Source organism: Ciconia boyciana, chromosome 3 (genome assembly GCF_034638445.1).
Source record: "Ciconia boyciana chromosome 3, ASM3463844v1, whole genome shotgun sequence".
NCBI classification, from domain to species: domain Eukaryota; kingdom Metazoa; phylum Chordata; class Aves; order Ciconiiformes; family Ciconiidae; genus Ciconia; species Ciconia boyciana.
In genome coordinates, this window is record NC_132936.1 from 1659867 (window position 1) to 1679359 (window position 19493).

The following is a 19493-nucleotide window of genomic DNA, read 5'->3' on the forward strand; positions in this document are numbered from 1 at the left end:
TGCCCCGTGCAAAGCCCCATTCAATGCCCCATGCAATGCCCCATGCAATGCCCCGTGATGCCCCGTGCAATGTCCTGTGATGCCCCGCAATGCCCTCTGCAATATCCCATGCAACGCCCCGTGCGATGTCCTGCGATGCCCCGTGTGATGCCCCCTGCAATGCTCTATGCAATGCCCTGTGCAATGCCCCGTGCAATGTCCTGCGATGCCCTGTGCGATGCCCCATGCAATATCCCGTGCAATGCCCCGTGCAATGCCCTGTGCAAAGCCCCGTGCAATGCCCCGTGCAATATCCTGTGCAATTCCCTGTGATGCCCCCTGCAATGTCCCGTGATGCCCCGTGCAATGCCCTGTGCAATGTCCTGTGATGCCCTGCAATGCCCCCTGCAATATCCCATGCAATGCCCCGTGCGATGCCCCCTGCGATGCCCCATGCAATGCCCCGTGCAATGCCCCGTGCAATGCCCCGTGCAACGTCCTGCGATGCCCTGTGCGATGCCCCATGCAATATCCCGTGCAATTCCCTGTGATGCCCCCTGCAATACCCCAAGCCATGTGCCCTGCAGTGCCCCCTCCAATGCCCCGTGCAATGCTCCGGCTCCGCTGCTCCGCAGCACTTTGGCTCCTCTTCTCCTTCCCTCGCCCTCCCCATCCTCACACAGAAAGCCCAACATCCCCTTCCCTCTCCCCCGGCTGAGCGGTGCCTTGGAAGAGACTGAGAAAACCCTGGCAAATCCAGCCCTTTCCAACCCCGGCGAAGCTTTGCCAATGCACGGCGGGCGAGGAGGGCCAGGGGAGCTGATGCCCCTCCAGCCTTCCTCCCCCTCGTCCCCCCGGCCTCCCCTCCTTCCCTGCCTGGGCATGGCTCTCCCTCCTCCCCCAGCCCCTGTCGTCACCGCCACCGCTTCGAGTAAGAGCCGAGACATCCTTCGCTGGAGCCCAGTCCTCGCCGGAGCCCTCTGCGGCACAGCACCCCGACCCTGGCACGGCAGAGGGAACGGGGGGCTCCGGGGACCCCTCCTTGCTCTCCCTGCAGCAGGTAAGGGGGTTCATTGGGTCCAGGCTGGGTGGGAACGGGAGAAGCTCTTTTTCCCTGCAAATATCCATGATTAAAGCTGTTTGTAGAGTGCCGAGGACGGTGAGGGAGCGATGAGGAGGCAGCAGCAGGGAAAGTTTCTCAGCTCTGCATGAAGTTCCCACCTAAAAACCAAAAAAAAAAAACCCCTGCTGCCTGCCCTTACAATCCAATAAATAAGTTATTTATTCTGGCTGCCTCCCTGACTGCACGTCGGGATGCCCAGAGCTTCACCGGGCTCGCCGCGGTCGTGGGCATCCTCCGGTCCAGCCTTCAGCATCCGCACGGGGCAGGTTTCTGCATCCCTCCGGGAAAGTGGTTGGCGAGTACCAGCGAGCAGCGTTTTGCAGGGACGGAGGTGCCTCCCGGGGCATCTGCTGCAGGGTCAGCACGCTTCAAACCGAGCGCTTTTGTGTCACGGAGCGATGGGAAATCCGTCAGGGAAGTGGTTTGGATGCAGGGAGAGAAGGCAGGGCTGGAGGTAAAGGGCAGGCAGGAGGGTAGGGCTGCCCACCCCGCGGCCAGGCTCTGCCGGAGCAGCACCGAGGCGGGCGAAGCAGCGACGGGAGGGAAGGGGGATGCGGGTGCAAGGTGCTGGCCGGGTGGCAGGGTGCCATGGCACCCTTGGGTGGCCTGTGTGTGTGTGTGTGCGTGCAGTCTCCCACCCACGCAGCCCCCTTCCCACTCACCTAGCCATCCCCATCGCGACCCACGGGTGCATGTCCCGCGTGGGCTCCTCTCCACCCATGTCCCCCCCGAACTCCCTTTGCCATATACAGGCAGTTTCAGGCATAGCTTTGCATCACCCAGGGTGCCTCCTTCCCCTCTTAAATATCTACCAGAGCTTTGGGCAACCCATGAAATCCCCACTCGTGTGACCCCATAACCAAGCCCAGAGCGGGGGCAGCTCCCCTAGCACCCCCCGTACTCTCTGGTATAGTTAAATATCTCAGCCAGGGGAGGCACATCCATAATTTTCTCTCCAGCTCAGCACGGTGGCTGGTGTTTCTCCTCCCGTTTCCCACCCCTTCCACCATCCTTGTATTAATCAATCGAAAACTGCGCAGAAGATGATGAGTTCAGGAGGGCTTCGTGGTTTTACCGGGCCAGGGAGGAATTTAAGCTAAAGGAGCTTCTTGTTTAGCAACATCAGTGCTGGACTGAGAACCTCCTTCTCTTCAGGGATGGAAGCAGTTGCCTCCTGGAGAGGGGAGGCTGCTCCTGGGGGCACGGGTCAAGCGTGGAGAAGTCACCTTGCAAGCAGGAGCAGATTTCGGGGCCTCTGCAGCGCAAGTGATTTGTCCCCTTGCAGAGATTTGCTTCGCTGGGAAGGGGAACCAAACGCATCCATGGATGGATGGATGGATGCAAGGATCGATGGATGCGTGCATGGATGCAAGGATCGATGGATGCATGCATGGATGGATGAACCAACGGATGTGTGGATGAGGGTGGATGGGGGAAGGATGATCCCTCTTCTCAGAAGTCAGTGCTCCTGGAGAAGAAACCAGCCCCAGGAGCCCGTTCGGGGCAGCGCAGTCTCTTGGAGCAGCTGAGATGCTTTCCCCTCCCTCGCTCTCAGGGCACGAAGCAGCTTCGTGTTGGGGAGGGCAGAAGGATGGTCGAAACCAGTTATTTTCTGGTCACCCCAGTAAGGTTTGGAGCACCAGGCTCCATCTCTGCTATTAAATCACCCGGGGGCAGAACTGGGCTCCCCATCATGTTAACTTATGGGGTCTGGCTGCCCGGCTGCGACCGACGCTGCCCAGATTTGCACCCTGCCTGCCCGAGGAGCACTCGTGAAATGGGGAGCAGATGCTTTGGGGACATTTTCCCTTGACTCTGCCATGGTGGCAGCTTGGATCAGCTCCAAGCCCTGCTCACGGCTGGGAGCAGCTTTGAGGGGACCCCAGTGGGACCGTCACCTCCCAGACCCGTGCCGCGGTGGCATCACGGTGACAGTGCCGCTCTTTGCTGTCTTTCCAGGAATGAAATTTGGGGCAGGCGGCTCAGCAGAACATCCCAGACCACGCATCCACCCTGGCCCGGCTGTGTTCCTGCTGAGGCTCTCCCAGCCCACTTCCAGCTCCATCCATGGCTCCTCCAGTGCTCGCTAACAGTGGGGACATGCAGGACACCCCCTTGGAGGTCCCCTATGGTGGCTTTCCCTGCTGAGCCTCCTCTCCCACCACCATCTCAGCTCTTCGCTCCTCTTGGGGGAGGGGGTCCACGGGGGACACTAGAACAAGGAGGATGGGGCGGCTGTCCCACGGCATCGTCCCCCTCGTCGCGTGGTGCTTCGTCACCTTCCAGGCGGGTAAGGGTGGCTCTGGCTTTCCCCGGGGTACCTGAATTTCCTTTGCTTGAGCCTTGCCTTCCCATGGGTGTCACCCATTGGGGCCCGGGGTGGGGTGGAGGGGTAAATTTTGGGGAGAGGGGAAGCCAAGGGGGCTGTGGTGCATGTGCATGGAAAACCAGTTGTCTCCCAGTTTACCCCCCTGCAGTCTCTCAGCATCCCCAGTCTCCATGTGCCATGCTAGGACGGGGTTCGTGTCTTTGCAGAGCAGCTTGAGACCACCCAGATGCTTGGGTGGGTGCAGTCTGCTCTGGGTCATCCCCCACAGGGGATGCACCTCTGGGACCCCAGATCCATCCTATGCAAGCTAGAAATGTTGGAGGGATGGAAAAAAAATGGATTTTGCTTCCACCCCCCCATCAACGCAAGACCTCCCAGGAGCTGGGCATCTTGCTTGTCCTTTCACTTGGGACCAGCCCTCCCCAACACCTCTAAGACCCTTGAAGCTGCTCAGCACTTCGTCCCTGGCCAAAGTACAACAACCAGGGCACCTTGAACTTGCTGGGCTTGCCTGTCCATCGGGGAGAGCTTGCACGGGGCACGGGGCATGCTATGGGGCTGTACACCCACCCTTCTTCAGGGCAGAGCCGCCCATACACCATCTCTTTGGTTGCACGTCACTGTGCAAAGCCCTCCCTCCCTCGGCCTCCCTCCACTTGCTGGTGGAAATTTATGGGGCTCTGCAGTGAGCAAGGACGGCCGAGCGATGCACTGCAAGCTGACAGCACCGAAGACCAACGCCAACAATTTCTAGGCAGAGCAAAGAGCGTTGCGCTCCTTCCCAGCCTTGTCTCCAGCCCAGCCCAAGGAATGGTCTCTGGGCAGGCTGCAGCCGTCCCAAGGACTGGGTCGGCCTCCACCTTGCAAAGCTGAACCAGTTAACACCAGTAAGAGCAGCTGGAGGGGACTGGGAGAGGGACCACAGCCACCCAAGAGTGGAATTTGCTCGGTCAGCATTGCAAGGTTGACCTTGCACCGCTCTCCGCTCCCCGGGAGGAGCACGGGGCAGCTTTGAGGGGGCTAATTCCCCTCTCCCCATCCCAGGGTGGGGTTTAGCATCCCTTCCTGCTGCAGCAGAGAGGAGGCTTGCCCAGAATGGGCATCCCATTTCAGTGGGGTGCAGGGGTGTGGAAGGGGGGGGTCAGCGAGCTCTCCCCCACCCCGTCCCCATCTCTGTCTCCCCAAAGCCGCCTGCCTGCGGGAGCAGCCCGGCGGCCACGCTGAGGAGCGTCTCTTCAAGCACCTCTTCACCGGCTACAACCGCTGGTCACGGCCGGTGCCCAACACCTCCGACGTGGTCATCGTCAGGTTCGGGCTTTCCATCGCGCAGCTGATCGATGTGGTGCGTAGCCCGCTGGCAGGGACCCCAGTCCCACGTGGTGTCTGAGTTTTCACCAGTTGGTCCTACTGGTCTGCCAGACCAGAGCCTGGGGACACTGGTGTGAGGTTGGGGTTGGGCAGCAGCAACCCCCTGGCCATCTCCAGCAGGTGACAAACCACCCACCCTGCCTCCCTCAGACCTCCAGTGAGCAGGGGGGGTCTGCACCCCTCCTCTCCATCCCAAACCCTCCCTTCCCCTGACAGCAGGAGAGCATCAAGGACAACCGCAGTTCTCCATCCCTGCCATCTCCTTATCCACCACCGACCTGCCCCGGGGCACCTCTGGGCTTTTCTGTCCATCCATCCCTCACTCATTCCTCCCATGCACACCCATCTACCCACCCATCCACCTATCTACCTACCCATCTACCCACCCATCCACCTATCTACCTACCCATCTACCCACCCATCCACCTATCTACCTTCCCATCTACCCACCCATCTACCTATCCATCTGTCCACCTATCCATCTATCCACCTGTCTATCTATCCATCTGTCCAGCTATCCATCTGTCCATCTATCCATCTGTCCACCTATCCATCTATCCATCTATCTACCTATCCATCTATCCATCTGTCCATCTATCCATCCTTCCATCCACCTCTCCACGGGACTGTACCTCTGTCCATCCGTCGGAGCGGCTGAGCTGTACGCTGCAATATGCTATTTCTTGCTGCCATCTAGTGAGCAGCTATCTCAGGGAACTATAGTTTCTCCTTGGACTTGTACTGGTACCAGTTGCTTCCAGGAGCTGAATCCCAGAGGTGGAGGGCAGAAAGTGAGAGCAGTGATTTGGGGGAATATGCGGTGGTGGGACAAGCCCTCTCTCCGCCTCCTCTCACTTCTCCCTCTTTCCCACCGCAGGATGAGAAGAACCAGATGATGACCACCAACGTCTGGCTGAAGCAGGTAGGAGCCTGTTCCCTCTCTGGAGCAAGGGCAGGAGCGTGTCAAGGAGGGCACAGCATTTGGGGCGGAGAGACCCTGCCCAGGGGGGCTTGGTGACACCTCCATGGTGCTGTTCCTCTGGGGGATGCTGCCAGAGAAGGAGGAGGAGGAAAAGGAGGAGGCACTGGGCAGCTTGGTCCCACCAGACCCAGGGCCACCTGATGTCCTTCCCTCCATGTCTCCCTCCAGGAGTGGAGCGACTACAAGCTGCGCTGGGACCCGGCGGAGTTTGACAACGTCACCTCCATCCGGGTGCCCTCCGAGATGATCTGGATCCCCGACATCGTGCTCTACAACAAGTGAGTGATGCTGCCGAGAGGGGGCATCCCTAGGGCCAGCTCCCCCGTGCCATCCCTTCCAGGGTGGCATGAGCCAGGAGGGTGAGCTGAGCGCCGTGCAGGGCTGCACGATGGGGCCACGGCCTCAAATCAAGGCTCACACCAGCCCTGAGAGCCGAGGGAGCTCCTGGCCCTATTTCTTGGGGGAAACGCTTCATCCTCCTCTGACCTTCACATCTCTCCATCCCTGCAGCGCTGACGGGGAGTTTGCCGTGACCCACATGACGAAGGCCCACCTCTTCTCCAACGGGAAGGTGAAGTGGGTGCCGCCCGCCATCTACAAGAGCTCATGCAGCATCGACGTCACCTTCTTCCCCTTCGACCAGCAGAACTGTAAGATGAAGTTCGGCTCCTGGACCTACGACAAGGCCAAGATCGACCTGGAGAACATGGAGCACCACGTGGACCTCAAGGATTACTGGGAGAGCGGCGAGTGGGCCATCATAAATGCCATCGGCACCTATAATTCCAAGAAGTATGACTGCTGCACCGAGATCTACCCCGACATCACCTTCTGCTTCATCATCCGTCGCCTCCCGCTCTTCTACACCATCAATCTCATCATACCCTGCCTGCTTATCTCCTGCCTGACCGTGCTGGTCTTCTACCTGCCTTCTGACTGCGGGGAGAAGATCACCCTCTGCATCTCCGTCCTGCTTTCCCTCACCGTCTTTCTGCTGCTTATCACGGAAATCATCCCGTCCACCTCGCTGGTCATCCCTCTCATCGGCGAGTACCTCCTCTTCACCATGATCTTCGTCACGCTCTCCATTATCATCACCGTGTTCGTCCTCAACGTCCACCACCGCTCCCCCAGCACCCACACGATGCCCCGCTGGGTGCGCAGCTTCTTCTTGGACTTCATCCCTCGCTGGCTCTTCATGAAGCGACCCCCAGCGCTGCCTCCCCCCGAGGGGACCGCGGGACAGTACGACCTCCCGGGGACGAGGCTCAGCACCTCCCGGTGCTGGCTGGAGACCGATGTGGATGACAAGTGGGAGGAGGAAGAGGAAGAGGAGGAGGAAGAAGAGGAGGAGGAAGAGGAGGAGAAGACTTACCCCAGCCGCATATCCCAGACAGGCTCCCACAGCCAGGTCGCCCAGTGCCGCTATGGCTACGGGCGCCAAGCCAGGAAGATGTTGGGGGGCTCAGCCCCCCGGGTGCCCCCCAAGGGGGAGGAGGAGGAGGTGGGCTCGGACCGGGGGCTGATGCTGTCCCCCAGCATCCTGAAGGCCCTGGAAGGGGTGCAGTACATCGCGGACCACCTGCGAGCTGAGGATGCTGACTTCTCGGTGAGTGGGTGCCCCCGAGGGCTGGGGGGTGAGGAGGGGGTCCCCCACTTCTACCTCCATGGACGACGTCCATGCTGGCACCCCCGGTCGGTTCCCTGGCTGCTGAGGACCCAAAGCCAGGGAGAATATCAATGACCACCTCTTGGGAGATGCCTGGTCCATGGGGTCAGTTGAGGGTTCCTCCAGCTCCCGTCCCTGCTGGCTGCGGGGATGTTGGAGGTCCCTCTCCTGCCCATGCTGTCCTGCTCTGGGAGAGCAGCGATGGCCCAGCCTGTCCTGCCGGGACCCGGCTCAGAGGCTGCCAGGTGGTTTCAGAAAACCCTGGGTGGGCTTAGCTCTGCCCCGAGCAGCCTCCCTGGAGAGGTCCATCCCCCAGCCCTGCTGCTCCAGGGATTTCCCGAGGCACGGGCTATCTCCTTGCCCTGAGGCAAACGGCAGATGCAGAGGAAGCCCCCGGTGATCTTCTAACTCCAAGGGGTCCTCACAAAAGGTGGGCTGCATCCTCTGCCCGCGCTCACAGCCCCTCTCTGCTCGGCAGGTGAAGGAGGACTGGAAGTACGTGGCCATGGTTATCGACCGCATCTTCCTCTGGATGTTCATCATCGTCTGCCTGCTGGGCACCGTGGGGCTCTTCCTCCCACCCTACCTGGCGGGGATGATCTAGGGGCCGGGCCGGGCTGCGATGGGGACGGGCGGGCAATGCGGGGAGCGGGCACGGTGGTGCCCACATCCAGCCGGACCCTTGCCTCTCCTGGGAGGACGTGGTTGCAACCATGGAGGACCCTCAGATGGGAAATGCAGGGTGAAACAAGAGCTGAGCCAAGGGGTGACCTGGGGATGGTGGGGAGGGATGGGTGCCTGCCATTCTGCCCGGGGCGGTTGCAGCCATCCCGGCATCGAGGAAGGCATGGTACAGCTTCTCCATTGCTCGAGCACAGGCTGGAGGCATCTAGGAGAGGTATCTGCTTCCTCGAGCTGCTGCAAGTCCTACCCAAAACCCAAGAGCTGCGTCTGGTTGTGACTCCAACGTGCTGGGCGAGAAGAGGGGACCTCACAGCCACTTTAGGACGCATCCTGATTGCAGGGTGCTCAGGACCACAGGCTGGCACGGTCATGCATGACATGGGGCAGGCAATAACGCTTCAGATGGTCCATGCAGAAGGGGTACAGTCACGGGATGGAGGTCCCTGCTCAGCCGCATGGCTCGGGGGGTCTCTGCTCTGCAAAGCCCAGCTCACGCACAGACCCTCTGCAACCCACGGGCACAAGCGGTCGCTTCCACACCATCCCACGCCGGAGCCTGGAGCAGCAGGGAGATGGGAACAGTCAAAACCAGAAATGTGGGTGGCTTGGATGGGAAAAACCACCCTGCAGAACGGGATAACCCACCCAGCCACGGCCAGACGGTGCCCACAGACCCGGGAGCTCAGGGGTGCTGCCTCGCACCGAGGCTGGTGGACTCAGCTGGCGTGGGGGGAACCTGCACTGCTGAGGTCCATCCCAAGCAAATCGTCCTCTCCATCCAACATCAGATCCCAAACCGCCTGGCTCTGATGGCTGCTGCAACCCAGCTTTTAATTTCTAGCTTCCATATACCCTAAAGGGCATCTACTCTCTTCTTCCATGCCCTCAGAGACACCAGGATTTTCCCAGCAATGCTTTCTCCTCCAGGAGACCAACCCAGGCATCGCAACGTTGGATGCAGTCTGAGAGGTTTCAGAAAACACTTGGTGCTTGCAGGAGTGAAACGGGCCGGAATAAAGGGTGCCACGGAGGGACATGCAAGTCCCGAGGGTGTTGCAGCCGCTCATGCAGCCTCCGGTGCCGGCAGCCGGGCTCAGGCGTGCAGACACGGGGCTGAGAAATGAGATGTGCGAGGGAGCGGGTGCCCAGGCGCGGCCAGCTGGATGCGTGCATGGGTGTACGTGTGTGTGTGTGTGTGTGTGTGTGTCTAACCCGGTAGACGTGGGCTTTAGGGCTCTGCAGAGCCGGGAGCGCGCGGGTGGAGAGAGCTCTCCTGTGAGGATCATTTCTGGCTTGGCTGGGGTGATGCAGGGCTGTTGGCTGGAGGTGAACAGGATGGGATGCCCAGGCACCGCCAGGCCACGGCACGCAGGGCTTCAGCAGACCTCACCGCGATGGGGCAGAGGGGGGGACTTGCTCCCCTTCCCACGTTAATCCCTGCAGCCCCTCTCACCAGATGCAGCCAGCACCCACTGCCCCTCTCAGCTCAGCCCTGCCTGGCCGATGAGGCCACCAGGGCACAAGCGGTGGGGTTACCCCCTCCCAGCGTGGCACCAGACCCCCAAACATCCTTCTTTTGGGGGGAGCCCGTCTTCGTGGCTGTGCTATCCCGCATAAACCACTTCTCAGCAGCCTCCACCACGAGCTGCCCACGGTTTCCTTATGGTCATTGCAAAGCAAAGGTCTGCAGATGCTCTCACTAGCAAGCCTTGGGGTGGGAGTAGGGGGATTCCAGGACCCTCGTATGGATTGTGGGCTCAACGGGAGGGAAATGGGGCTCCAGAGAGGATGTGGATGCAGCAGGGCCGGGTTTACCCCAGCAGCTCCCCCGGGGATGCTGCCACCGGGATGGTGCTTCCCCATGCCGGCAAGACGGCTCAGAGGTCTGAGCAGCGAAACCCTTACTCTTTCTAAGGAGGTGCTGGTGACCCAGAGGACTTGTCCCCACGGTACGGGGGTGACAGGCAAGCACAGGCACAGCAGGACTTTGTGCATGGTTTATCTCAGCCAGAATGAACAGCGTTGTGGGAAGATGCTGGGGAAAAGGAGCTTCCAACTCAAAGCACAAACCGAACAGAGACTTGGTTTGCCGTCGTTGCTTTACACAGAGCAGCTCGGAGAAAACTCAGCTGGAAGAGGCACCATTCTCCTGGTTTGTGTCACCAAAGGCTGCGGTCTGTGGCGCCCGTCCCCCCCCCGTCCTCTGCAGGCTGGGGGCCGGGCACGCTCTGGCCACGGGCGCTGGAACCGGCTCCACCGCGGCGCACGGACCCACCTCCCATCATTAAATAAACTCTTCTATACAGTGTGCAAGGAAATGCAAACGGTCCCTCCGGCCACCAGTCCGATGGCCCCTGGGGACCCCCACGCGGCCCCCCGGGATGCCAGCTCCCCCAGCCGCTGTGCCCCTCGGCTCCCAGCGGTGAGGAGCAGGGTCCAGGTCCCTGTCGCGACACGCCGCCCGCGGCTGTCCGTCCTCGGAGGGGCCGAGGGACAGACACACGGACCTGCTGGCAGCTAGGGAGCAGGGAGCTGCCGAGCCAGAGGGATTTTCAGCCGCCCTCGGGGACGGCCAGGTCACCCCCAGCCCTTTCCAGGGATGAGTCACCAGATGCCTCCCTTCTTCAGAAGACCGACAAGACAATGCTAAAGACACGAGCGGCTGCAGGAAGAGGGGGGACAGGGAGAGCAGGACGGCGAGGCCATGGGAGACACACAAAAGCCAGCTCCTCCGCAATGCTCTCCTCCCATCTCCGCCGACCGAAGCAGAGCGGTCCCTCTCCTTTCCTTCCCCACCCCTTCTCCTTCCCTCTCTCCGCCCCTGCCCTCACTCCAAGCACAGCTTCACCAGGTTGGCCTGGACCTTGGCTTGGTCCACGGCATCCAGGAGGTTCTTGGCGTCCATGGCCAGGGTGTGGGAGGCCGTCAGCATCTGCCGCTTGCACTCTTCGCTCAGCGAGGTGACGGCGTTCTGCTGTGCCAGGCGCATCTTGTTGATGAGGTCGGCCAAGTCCTTGTTGAGCAGCTTCTGGGTCCCCTCGATCTGACCATGACATGCAGGGGTTACAGACAGGGGTGCCACCAGCACCCGACCCCATGCTGGACCCCTCTCCCTCCTCCCTGGTCCTACCTCGGTGCGGGAGGCAGCGGGCAGGATGGGCAGGATCTCGTCGACACTGCCGATCAGCTTCCGCAGGGACAGGCCCACGTTCTGCGGGGAGGGTGGCAGGGTTAGGAAGACTCCAGGGACAGGCACAGGGAAGTGGTGCATGGGAACAGTCTGTGCTGCTGAGTCAAGGATCGCATGTGGGAGAGGGGCATAGTGGGAGACTCCCCCACCGTTGACCCAAGGACCCAACGGAGGAGCAGGGAGTGCTGGAAATGCTCCCACCATTGACCCAAGGACCCAACGGAGGAGCAGGGCATGTTGGAAACTCTCATCATTGACCCAAGGACCCAATGGAGGAGCAGAACATGTTGGAAACTCTCATCATTGACCCAAGGATCCAAAGGAGGAGCTGGGAATGTTGGAAATGCTCCCTCCTACATGTGCAAGACCTTCCTGAGAAGGACGCTTGGTGGGAGTCGCTCAGCAGACTCATTCCCAACTCCCTCCCCCATTCCCCTGGCGTTGTCCCCTCCCTGTCCTCCTTACCTTCACCACAAGGATGTACTCCTCTGGGGGCAGGAGGCTGATCTCATTCTTCAGCTGCAGCACGGCCCGCACCAGGTCCATGACGTTGCTGTACACCATGTCATCTGTGCGGTCCAGGTTGGCAGTGCGGGCCGGCTGGATGGACTGCCGGGGAACGGGGACACGATGGGATCAGATGGATGGAAGGGGCAAGGAGGGAAAGACCAACACCTATGGGGAGCCCTGGCCAGACCCATCCGCCTCCCACCCATGACTCCGATGTTGCTGGGTCTGTCTGAGTCCTTTGGGGACTGGGGGAGTCAGAAAAGTCCCATCCTGCAGATGCAGAGGGATGATGGAGGTGGAGGAGGAGGAATGAGACTGTGGAGATGGAGGAAGAGGACTGGGATCATGGTGGCCCAATCCAGGGAGGTCTTACCTGTGCCCCAAGTCTTGGAGGCTTCTGGGGGGGTCCCGTGAACTCTGCTACACCGTCAGTAAGGGAAAGGAAAGAGAGTCACTCTGGCTGTTCCTCTGGACACACGGGCACGCTGCAAGACCCCAGGGACCCGTGCCACATCCCGCACCACCCTGGGAGCAGCCTGTCCCACTGTGGCTGGACACCCTGACCCACCCCAGCTGTGCCACCTCCCCGCAGGGTCAGACCCCCTTGGACCGCCCTGCCTGGGAGAGGCAGACTCCCCCCTGGGGCAGGCAAAGCTGCTGCCCATGATCTGGGATTTCTTTCATGGAGGATCCCGAAGCCAGGAGAGATGTGGCTCCAAGGCTCCTCGCAGCTCAGTGCAGGGCTCCCCGCTTGCAGCCCCAAAGTGGGTGCTCCCGGGTGGGAGCCACGGGCAGCCCTGCACCCCGGGTAGCTGTGGGCACTCACTGTAATCCGTCTCCTTCTCTGGAAGCAGCTGTGGGGGGAAGAAAAAGCGAATAAGAGGCACAAAGTCCTGGCTGGAGGCAGCGAAGAGGGAGGAGGCATCGCCATCCCCTTCCAGGGCTTCTGGTGGGGAGCTCCAGACCACTGGTATTTCACCCCATTAACATTTGCAGATTAATTTTCCCAATGCGAGGGGCACATATATAAATATCTATCGCCTGAGCATGCCAAAGGAAATGAGGATCTCCAAGACACCCCCAGGAGAAGGCCCCCCTGCACCCAAATGCACCCCGACCCGGTCTCTCCAGGGCCAGCACCACTCACCGGAGGAGTGTTGTTGTTCATAAACACCGTCGGGTCCTGCAAAGGGGGAGAAGCTTTGTGAGAGGCATGGAAAAAAGGAAAAAAGAAAGGGAAAAAAAAAAAAAAGGGATTTTCCTGATTTCTGGGAGACTCACGAAACACATCACAGGAACGCATCTCTGCAGGGTCCGGGAATGTGGGAGGGGAAGGGGCTTCATGCCCATCGCTGGGCCCATCTCCATCCCATCCCATCACCCCTATCTGCTCCCCGCCTGCTCCCGGGGTACCAGAAACCTCAAACTGCTGCTCCAAAAAAAAAAATTAAGCTTAATTCAAGCAGCTGTTTGCAGCCGCTCAGCATCCGACAGCCCCGGGGGCAAGGGGAGCTGGGCTTTGCTTCACGGGCTGCGTGAGTCGATCGAATAAAAAATTTCCAGTCTCCTTCCAAGCCTGTCTCACTGCACTGCAAGCTGATGCATTAGTCACACATTAGCTATCTCCAGTCCTTATTTCAAAAGCATTATAAAAGCTCGTTAAGACACAATTGCAAGCATTTAAAATTGGCCCAAGTTTCAAAATGTTCATTTTGAAATGAAGCAGCTCCATGAGATTTTTACGGGTGCAGAAAATAAAGCGGTGCAAGAGGTTGGGCTGCTGGAGAAGCTGTTCCTCCAAAGAAAACTGGCTTTTCCAGCCATGGAGAGCAACCTCAATGGCTGCTGTGGCTCTTCCACCACCTTCCTGAGGGTGCAAGAGCCGAAGGCAGCCCGAGGTCACTCACCAGCGACTTCTCCTCCTGCCGCAGCCACTGGTAGTCCTCCACCATCTGCTTCTGCTGCTTGTCCAGGACCTGCTGCATCTTGAGACTCTCAATTTCCCAGAGCTTCTGTGCCTCCTCCCTGCTGCTGGGACGGAGGAAATCTTCCTCCTGGCACGCAGAGCTGGCAGTGAGCGGGGGCTCAGGAGTCAGAGTCCCCCCCGACCCCGATTTCGGCACGGGAGCCAGAGCCCTGCTCCGTGCATGCAAGCCATGCGCCAAACCCCAACAGCCATGAACCCCCAAACTGAATTTGGGGAGCATTTGGGTTTCCAGCAGGGAGAGGAAACCACCGGCTGGCCACAGATCTCCCACCACCGCATCCCGGCACTTTCCAAGGGCAGCATGCACGGGTTGGCTTGGGGAGCGGCTCATCGTGCCCGTGGTGCGGCCATGCTTGGCACCACGGTTGTCCCGGCAGAGCATCTCAGGATGTGCCCCAACACCCAGCTCTGATTTCGGGGCTAGAGTAACCGAGCTCAGGCTGCAAACCACCGCCGGCATTTCAGGGGACGACGCCAAGCACGAGGAGCCGACGCAAAGTCCCAAGGAGCGGCAGCCACCCGTCCCCTGCCCGCTTTTGGGCACGCCGTGCCAGCCGCTTGTCCACCAACATGCCTTCACCAGGATGTGCGTGCAAACGTGCGTGGCGGGGGGCTGGAGACACCCCACAGCCCTTCACGGGCTTAATCCCTCCAGCCCGCAAACAGCACCCATGGGGTGATAGGATTTGGTCCTCCCGCAGCTGGGTCGGGAGCAACATTGAGCTCAAAGCAGCGAAGGCGGCAGCACGAAGCGGAGCGTGGCGCAGCGAGCATCCCTCCCACCGAGCCCTCGCCTCCTGCGGGGTCCCTGCTGTGTCCGGGACGAGGCCACCTGGGACCGGGATGTCCTCTGGATGCCACGGGATGGGGGAATCCCTCTCTTACCCTCATGCTGTGGCGCTTGAAGACGTTGTGGCGGTTGAGCGGCGGGGTGTGCAGGGAGTTGGCCGGAGACTGGTACTCGATGGGGCTGGTGAGCGTAGGCGAGCTGGCACACAGACCCTCGGGCACCTGCGGGTGGGCAGGGGGGGCGGGCAGCGGGGCGGCACAGGCACAAAATAAAGCCACGGGGGGTTAGTGCGGACAGATGGACGGACGGAGCAGACAACGCCGGGGAGAGCGGCTTTCGCACCAGGAGCGGCCTCTACCCTCATGGCCCTACGTCCAGCAGGATCGGGACCTTCCTCCCCGCTTGGCTCTTTCTTGCCCTGAGTGTGGGCTTGAGACCTCCCGCGCTGCTGCCTGGACCCCTGCCCAGCCCCAAAAGAGCACCCAAAATAGTTGCTCTTGAGGGCTTCACCCTGATGCTGCAGGGACCAGCACCGGTCCTTGCAGAGGGGGTGACCTGTGCTCCCACAGGACAGCCAAAATCAGCCCAGGTAACACCAGAGAGCAGCAAACCTCCTCTCCTCCCAGCCGTGCACGCAAACCGGCCAGTGCCAAGCGTGCAAACTACCCTTCCCTGGGGCGAAAGCCTCTCTGCCAGCTCGGAAGGACGGACAAAACACGGGGTAGGCAGGGCAGGGCAGGGCAGGGCTGAGCCCCGAGCGGTGCGGTGTCCTGCTGGCAAGGCGGCGGGAGGCACTTGGTGGTGGCGTGGGGCACCTCGGAGCCCCAAAAGCCACGAGCCCCCAGGGGCTCGAGCTCCAGGCAGGGCTTTCTGGCATCGACCCCTTTGCTCAGGTCCCTGCGAGATGCTCCGGCCATGCAACCTTACCTGGAACTGCAGCTTGGGAGCCAGGAGGTTGCTCTGGGGTGGTGGCTTGTACCTGGGTCTGCTGGGCTGCGGGGAGCGGAGGAGGGAGAAACGCACGGTGGGTGCAAGATGGGGGAGGTCCCACTTCTGCAGCACCCATCAGCGGGTCGAGGCGGGGAGATGAACCTGCCTGCACTGCCCGCACGGGCTCTGCCCTCCCCTCACCTTCGGAGGTGGCTCCTGGAAGGACGGCGGCTCCATAATTTTGGGAGGCCGGTGGCGGTTGTTCCTCTCCTGCTCCTTGGCCAGATCCTTCTCCATCAGGTAAATGTCACTGCAGGGGGAGACGAAGGGTGACAGCCCCAGGAGGAAGCATTGGCACATCTCCCATACCCAGAGCGTGGGGATGCTTGAGCTGGGTGGGCCACGGACAACACGAGGGAGCAGGGAGGGATGGGAAGAGCAAAGGGAAAGGGATGGGAAAAGCAAAGGGAAAGGACTGGGAGGGCAGAGCATGGTCCTGGCCGGCCACACCAGCATCACCATGGCTGGCCCCAATGAGATATGGGGTCAGGACTCCCCTGTAAGACCCAGAATCACAGAATCACAGAATGACAGAATCATTTGGGTTGGAAAAGACCTTTAAGATCATCGAGTCCAACCGTAAACCTAACACTGCCAAGACCACCACTACCCCATGTCCATATTCGGGACACTATACCATGTCCATAAGACCCCTCCCCAGGAAGCAAAGCATCTCCATTTCAGCCCAGGTACCACCACCACCCTGGGGGCAGGTGGGTTCAAACAGTCTCAAAGTGGTCCTTTGAGTTCAGACTTGGCCAAAAAACTCCAGACCCAAAATCTTGCATGGCTTTATTTCTCTCCTTCACCCACTTGCCCACCCCTCCACCAAACCACGGAGCCCCCAGCCCATCATGAGTCCCCCGCCTCTCCGCTCACCTCAAGTTGCAAACCAAGTCCTTGAACTTGGGCCTTTCGCTGGGGTCGTAGTCCCAGCACCGCGTCATGAGGGTGTAGAGGATGGGGGGGCAGAGGTCGGGCTTGGGCAGGCGGTCGCCCCTCTCCAGCACCCCGATCACATCCTTGTTCTCCAGCCAGAAGAAGGGCTGCTTGCCGTAGCTCAGGATCTCCCACATGCACACAGCTATGGGAGCAACATGAAGCAACCTCAACTGATGCTAGAGTTGGGGGACCAGCCCCTCGCTTGGGTTTTTGGGGACCCGGTGACAGTGCCACGCTTTGTCGCGTGACACCAGGTCACTTGGCTGCTCGGCCTTTCTGGTTCCTGGGTGAAAAATGCAGAGGAAAGAGCTGCCTGCTCTCCCGGGGAGCTGCAAGGAGCCCAGCTCCTGGTTGCTGCTGGCCATAGGGCTGTTAGGGACGGACAGACGGACAGATGAGTGCCAGAGGCCATGGGGATGGGCTGATAGGCAGGGAGATGGATATTTGCAGGGGGGAGAGTTTAACCCAGGCTGTCCTGAATTCACTGGAGGAGGAGGAAGCACTTAATGATGGTTGAATTGCAAGAAGCTCGGCCCCAGGAGCCCCTTCCCCAAGGGCAAGGCTGGGATAACCCCCCTGCTCCAGAGCAGGATTTGTCCCCGTGCATTACGATGATGCCACGGGAGGCGGACAATGCCTGGGACCCTGCTCCGTCCCCGTCCCACCACGCACCGAACATCCAGACGTCGCTGGCCGTCGTGAAGCGGCGGAAGTTGATGGACTCGGGTGACATCCACTTGATGGGGAGACGGGTGACGGATGCTGGAGGGAGAGAGAGATGGTGACCGTGCTCACTGCAGGGGGGATGGAGCAGCCCCAGCACAGGGCAGCGAGGTCTCACCACGGTCTCTGCCCCAGCCCTTTCCCACCACCCCGTTCCGGCTCTGCCGTCCAGAGAAATCCCTGCTCCAGCCTCACAGGGTTGGAGCGAGCCCCAACCCCATCACACAGCTCTCACCTTTATAGTATTCCTCATCTTCGATGTACCTGGAGAGCCCAAAGTCTCCCAGCTTCACGCACTCGGGGGAGGCCACCAGGACGTTCCTCACGGCAATATCCCTGTAAGGAGAGAGACCCTTGGCTGGGGAGAAGGGATGGAGAAGGGATGGAGAAGGAGAGCTCACACCCACACAACCAGCTCACCCAGCTGCAAAAGGGGTCTGCAGCAAAGGATGCTGCCAGCCTCTGCCTCTGCCCACTCCTGCTCCCCACCTGCCTGTCCCCCCGCGGTCCCTGCCGTCCCCTGCCTCTCCCAGCATCCTGCCCGGCTCCTTTTCCCTCCTGCCCTACCTATGCACGCAGTTGATGGCCTCCAGGTAGGCCAGGGCTTTGCTGATCTGCAGCGCGTAGAGGATCAGCGTGAGCACGGCGAGGCAGTGCTTGTTCTGCTCCAGGTATTGCCCCAGCTGCAACGGGACAAGCGAGGGGGGCTCAGGGACCGAGCAGGGGCAGGAAGGGTGGCAGGGGACAGGATGGGCTCCAGTGGTGGGACGCCGCTCACCTCTCCGTAGGGATAGAGCTCCATGATGATCCAGGTGGGCTCCTCTTCCGCGATGCCAATGAGCTTCACGATATGGGGGTGGTCCAGCTTCTTCATCAGCACTGTGGGAAGACAACATCAGACACGCTGCAATGGGGGAACCCCCCTCCAGGAGCCCAAACCCCTGTCCTGGGGTGTAGGGGCAGGTGTCTGCCATGAAGCTGGAGACAGAGCAGGAGGAACTGCCAGGGATAGCCTAGTATGTCCCCAAAGGGGTTGGGGCTACTGGTTTCCCCAGTAGCCCCAGGAATCTACGTCCAGGTGGCGTCCCTCTGCTCTCACACAAGGATTCAGCAGCTTTTCTTCCCCCGCTGGTAGCCATCCCTCCCATAAAACAGGTATTTTGGATGTCACAGGGGCGAGGGCACGGGACACCTCCCTCCTCCTGCTCTGTCCTGCATTGCAATGGCAATTTGTCCCCAAGCAGGGACCAGGTTCTGCCAGCCTGTCTGTAACACCCCGCCATTGCAATGCTGCAAACACCGCTAAGCCCCCCACATCTGCCCTCTGCCCACCTATGCGAGCCCCGGGTGGGGGGGCTGAGCAGGCTCTGTCCCCCCCCAAAGGGCAGCAGGACCCCCCTGCCTACCCGCTTCGCTCAGGAACTTGTCCTTGTTCTCCGGGCTGCAGTCCTTCTTGCAGGTCTTCACAGCCACATTGACCCGCTCCCCTTTCTGCAAGGAGAAGGAGGGGTGGGGGCTGCTGTACCCCGCTCCCCCCGGCCATGGAGGAGGCAGGCAGGGCAGGGAGAGGGCAGGATGCTCACGGGAGTGGTGTAGATCCCCTCATAGACCTCTCCGAAGAAGCCTTCTCCGAGGATCCTGCCCAACGTGACATCCTCCCGGGAGATCCCGTAGTGCTGAACTTCACGGACAGGGGAGCAGGGCAGAGGTGGCAGAGCCAGCGGGCAGGAAGCTGCCTGTACCCCTGCCCGCTCCGTGGGCAGAGCCCGCATGCTAACCCAGAGATGTTGGTGATCCCCGAGTACCAACCCCCTCCATCACCCCCTCGGCAAGGACCCACAGGTCCTGCCCCATGGCACGTGGGGTGATCCCAGCTCCTGCAGCCGCTCTGGGGAGCAAGGTGAGCAGTGCAGGCAAAACCTTGTTCCCAGCTTTGGGAGGATGGGGTGGGAAATTGGGGTGGGGGGGCTTGGTTGGGGTGCTGGGAGATGGGCCAGAGGGCACCCAGGGGGGTGGCACCTACCTCCAGACCTCGGTCTTGAAGACTCATCGGGGATTTCAGCATAAATATCAGAGTCTAGGGCAAGAAGGAGGTTGCAGGCAGGGATTCAGGCAGCTCACCGGGCAGGGGGGTTTCTTGCAGCATCCCCATGGGGCCCGGCCACCCAGCCTGGAGCAGCTGCGGCCGGCAGAAGCGTGCGGGATGCCAGCCTGGCCCTCTCCCGGG

The 19493-nt window shown here is 60.8% G+C and overlaps 2 protein-coding genes across 2 annotated transcripts in view; one reads left to right on the top strand and one right to left on the bottom strand.

Annotated features, from left to right (window-relative positions):
- The first annotated feature begins 908 nt into the window (after positions 1–908).
- On the top strand, positions 909–10442 carry CHRNA2 (cholinergic receptor nicotinic alpha 2 subunit). Its single transcript, XM_072858177.1, has 7 exons — positions 909–1039; positions 3062–3392; positions 4619–4773; positions 5677–5721; positions 5950–6059; positions 6292–7390; positions 7929–10442. The coding sequence occupies exons 2-7, from the start codon at positions 3329–3331 to the stop codon at positions 8052–8054; spliced, it is 1599 nt and encodes a 532-aa protein (XP_072714278.1). The 5' UTR covers positions 909–1039; positions 3062–3328; the 3' UTR covers positions 8055–10442.
- Positions 10443–10961: 519 nt separating this feature from the next.
- PTK2B (protein tyrosine kinase 2 beta) overlaps positions 10962–19493 on the bottom strand; it is a 29648-nt gene continuing 21116 nt past the window's right edge. The window contains exons 14-30 of the mRNA XM_072858178.1: positions 19290–19343; positions 18850–18947; positions 18673–18757; positions 18045–18145; positions 17834–17949; positions 17502–17602; positions 17216–17305; positions 16481–16685; positions 15743–15851; positions 15539–15604; positions 13742–13888; positions 12982–13017; positions 12661–12688; positions 12208–12254; positions 11790–11933; positions 11265–11345; positions 10962–11177 (exon numbers count right to left, since the gene is read on the bottom strand). Coding sequence (XP_072714279.1) covers positions 10962–11177; positions 11265–11345; positions 11790–11933; positions 12208–12254; positions 12661–12688; positions 12982–13017; positions 13742–13888; positions 15539–15604; positions 15743–15851; positions 16481–16685; positions 17216–17305; positions 17502–17602; positions 17834–17949; positions 18045–18145; positions 18673–18757; positions 18850–18947; positions 19290–19343 — 1724 coding nt within the window. The remainder of the gene's footprint in view (positions 11178–11264; positions 11346–11789; positions 11934–12207; positions 12255–12660; positions 12689–12981; positions 13018–13741; positions 13889–15538; positions 15605–15742; positions 15852–16480; positions 16686–17215; positions 17306–17501; positions 17603–17833; positions 17950–18044; positions 18146–18672; positions 18758–18849; positions 18948–19289; positions 19344–19493) is intronic.

Bases quoted from the DNA above. Each gene is read 5' to 3' on its own strand.
- CHRNA2 (XM_072858177.1), top strand. From the start codon at position 3,329: ATGGGGCGGCTGTCCCACGGCATCGTCCCCCTCGTCGCGTGGTGCTTC. The intron at 4,774-5,676 runs GTGCGTAGCCCG...TTCCCACCGCAG, and splicing joins TCGCGCAGCTGATCGATGTG to GATGAGAAGAACCAGATGAT. The intron at 5,722-5,949 runs GTAGGAGCCTGT...GTCTCCCTCCAG, and splicing joins CCAACGTCTGGCTGAAGCAG to GAGTGGAGCGACTACAAGCT.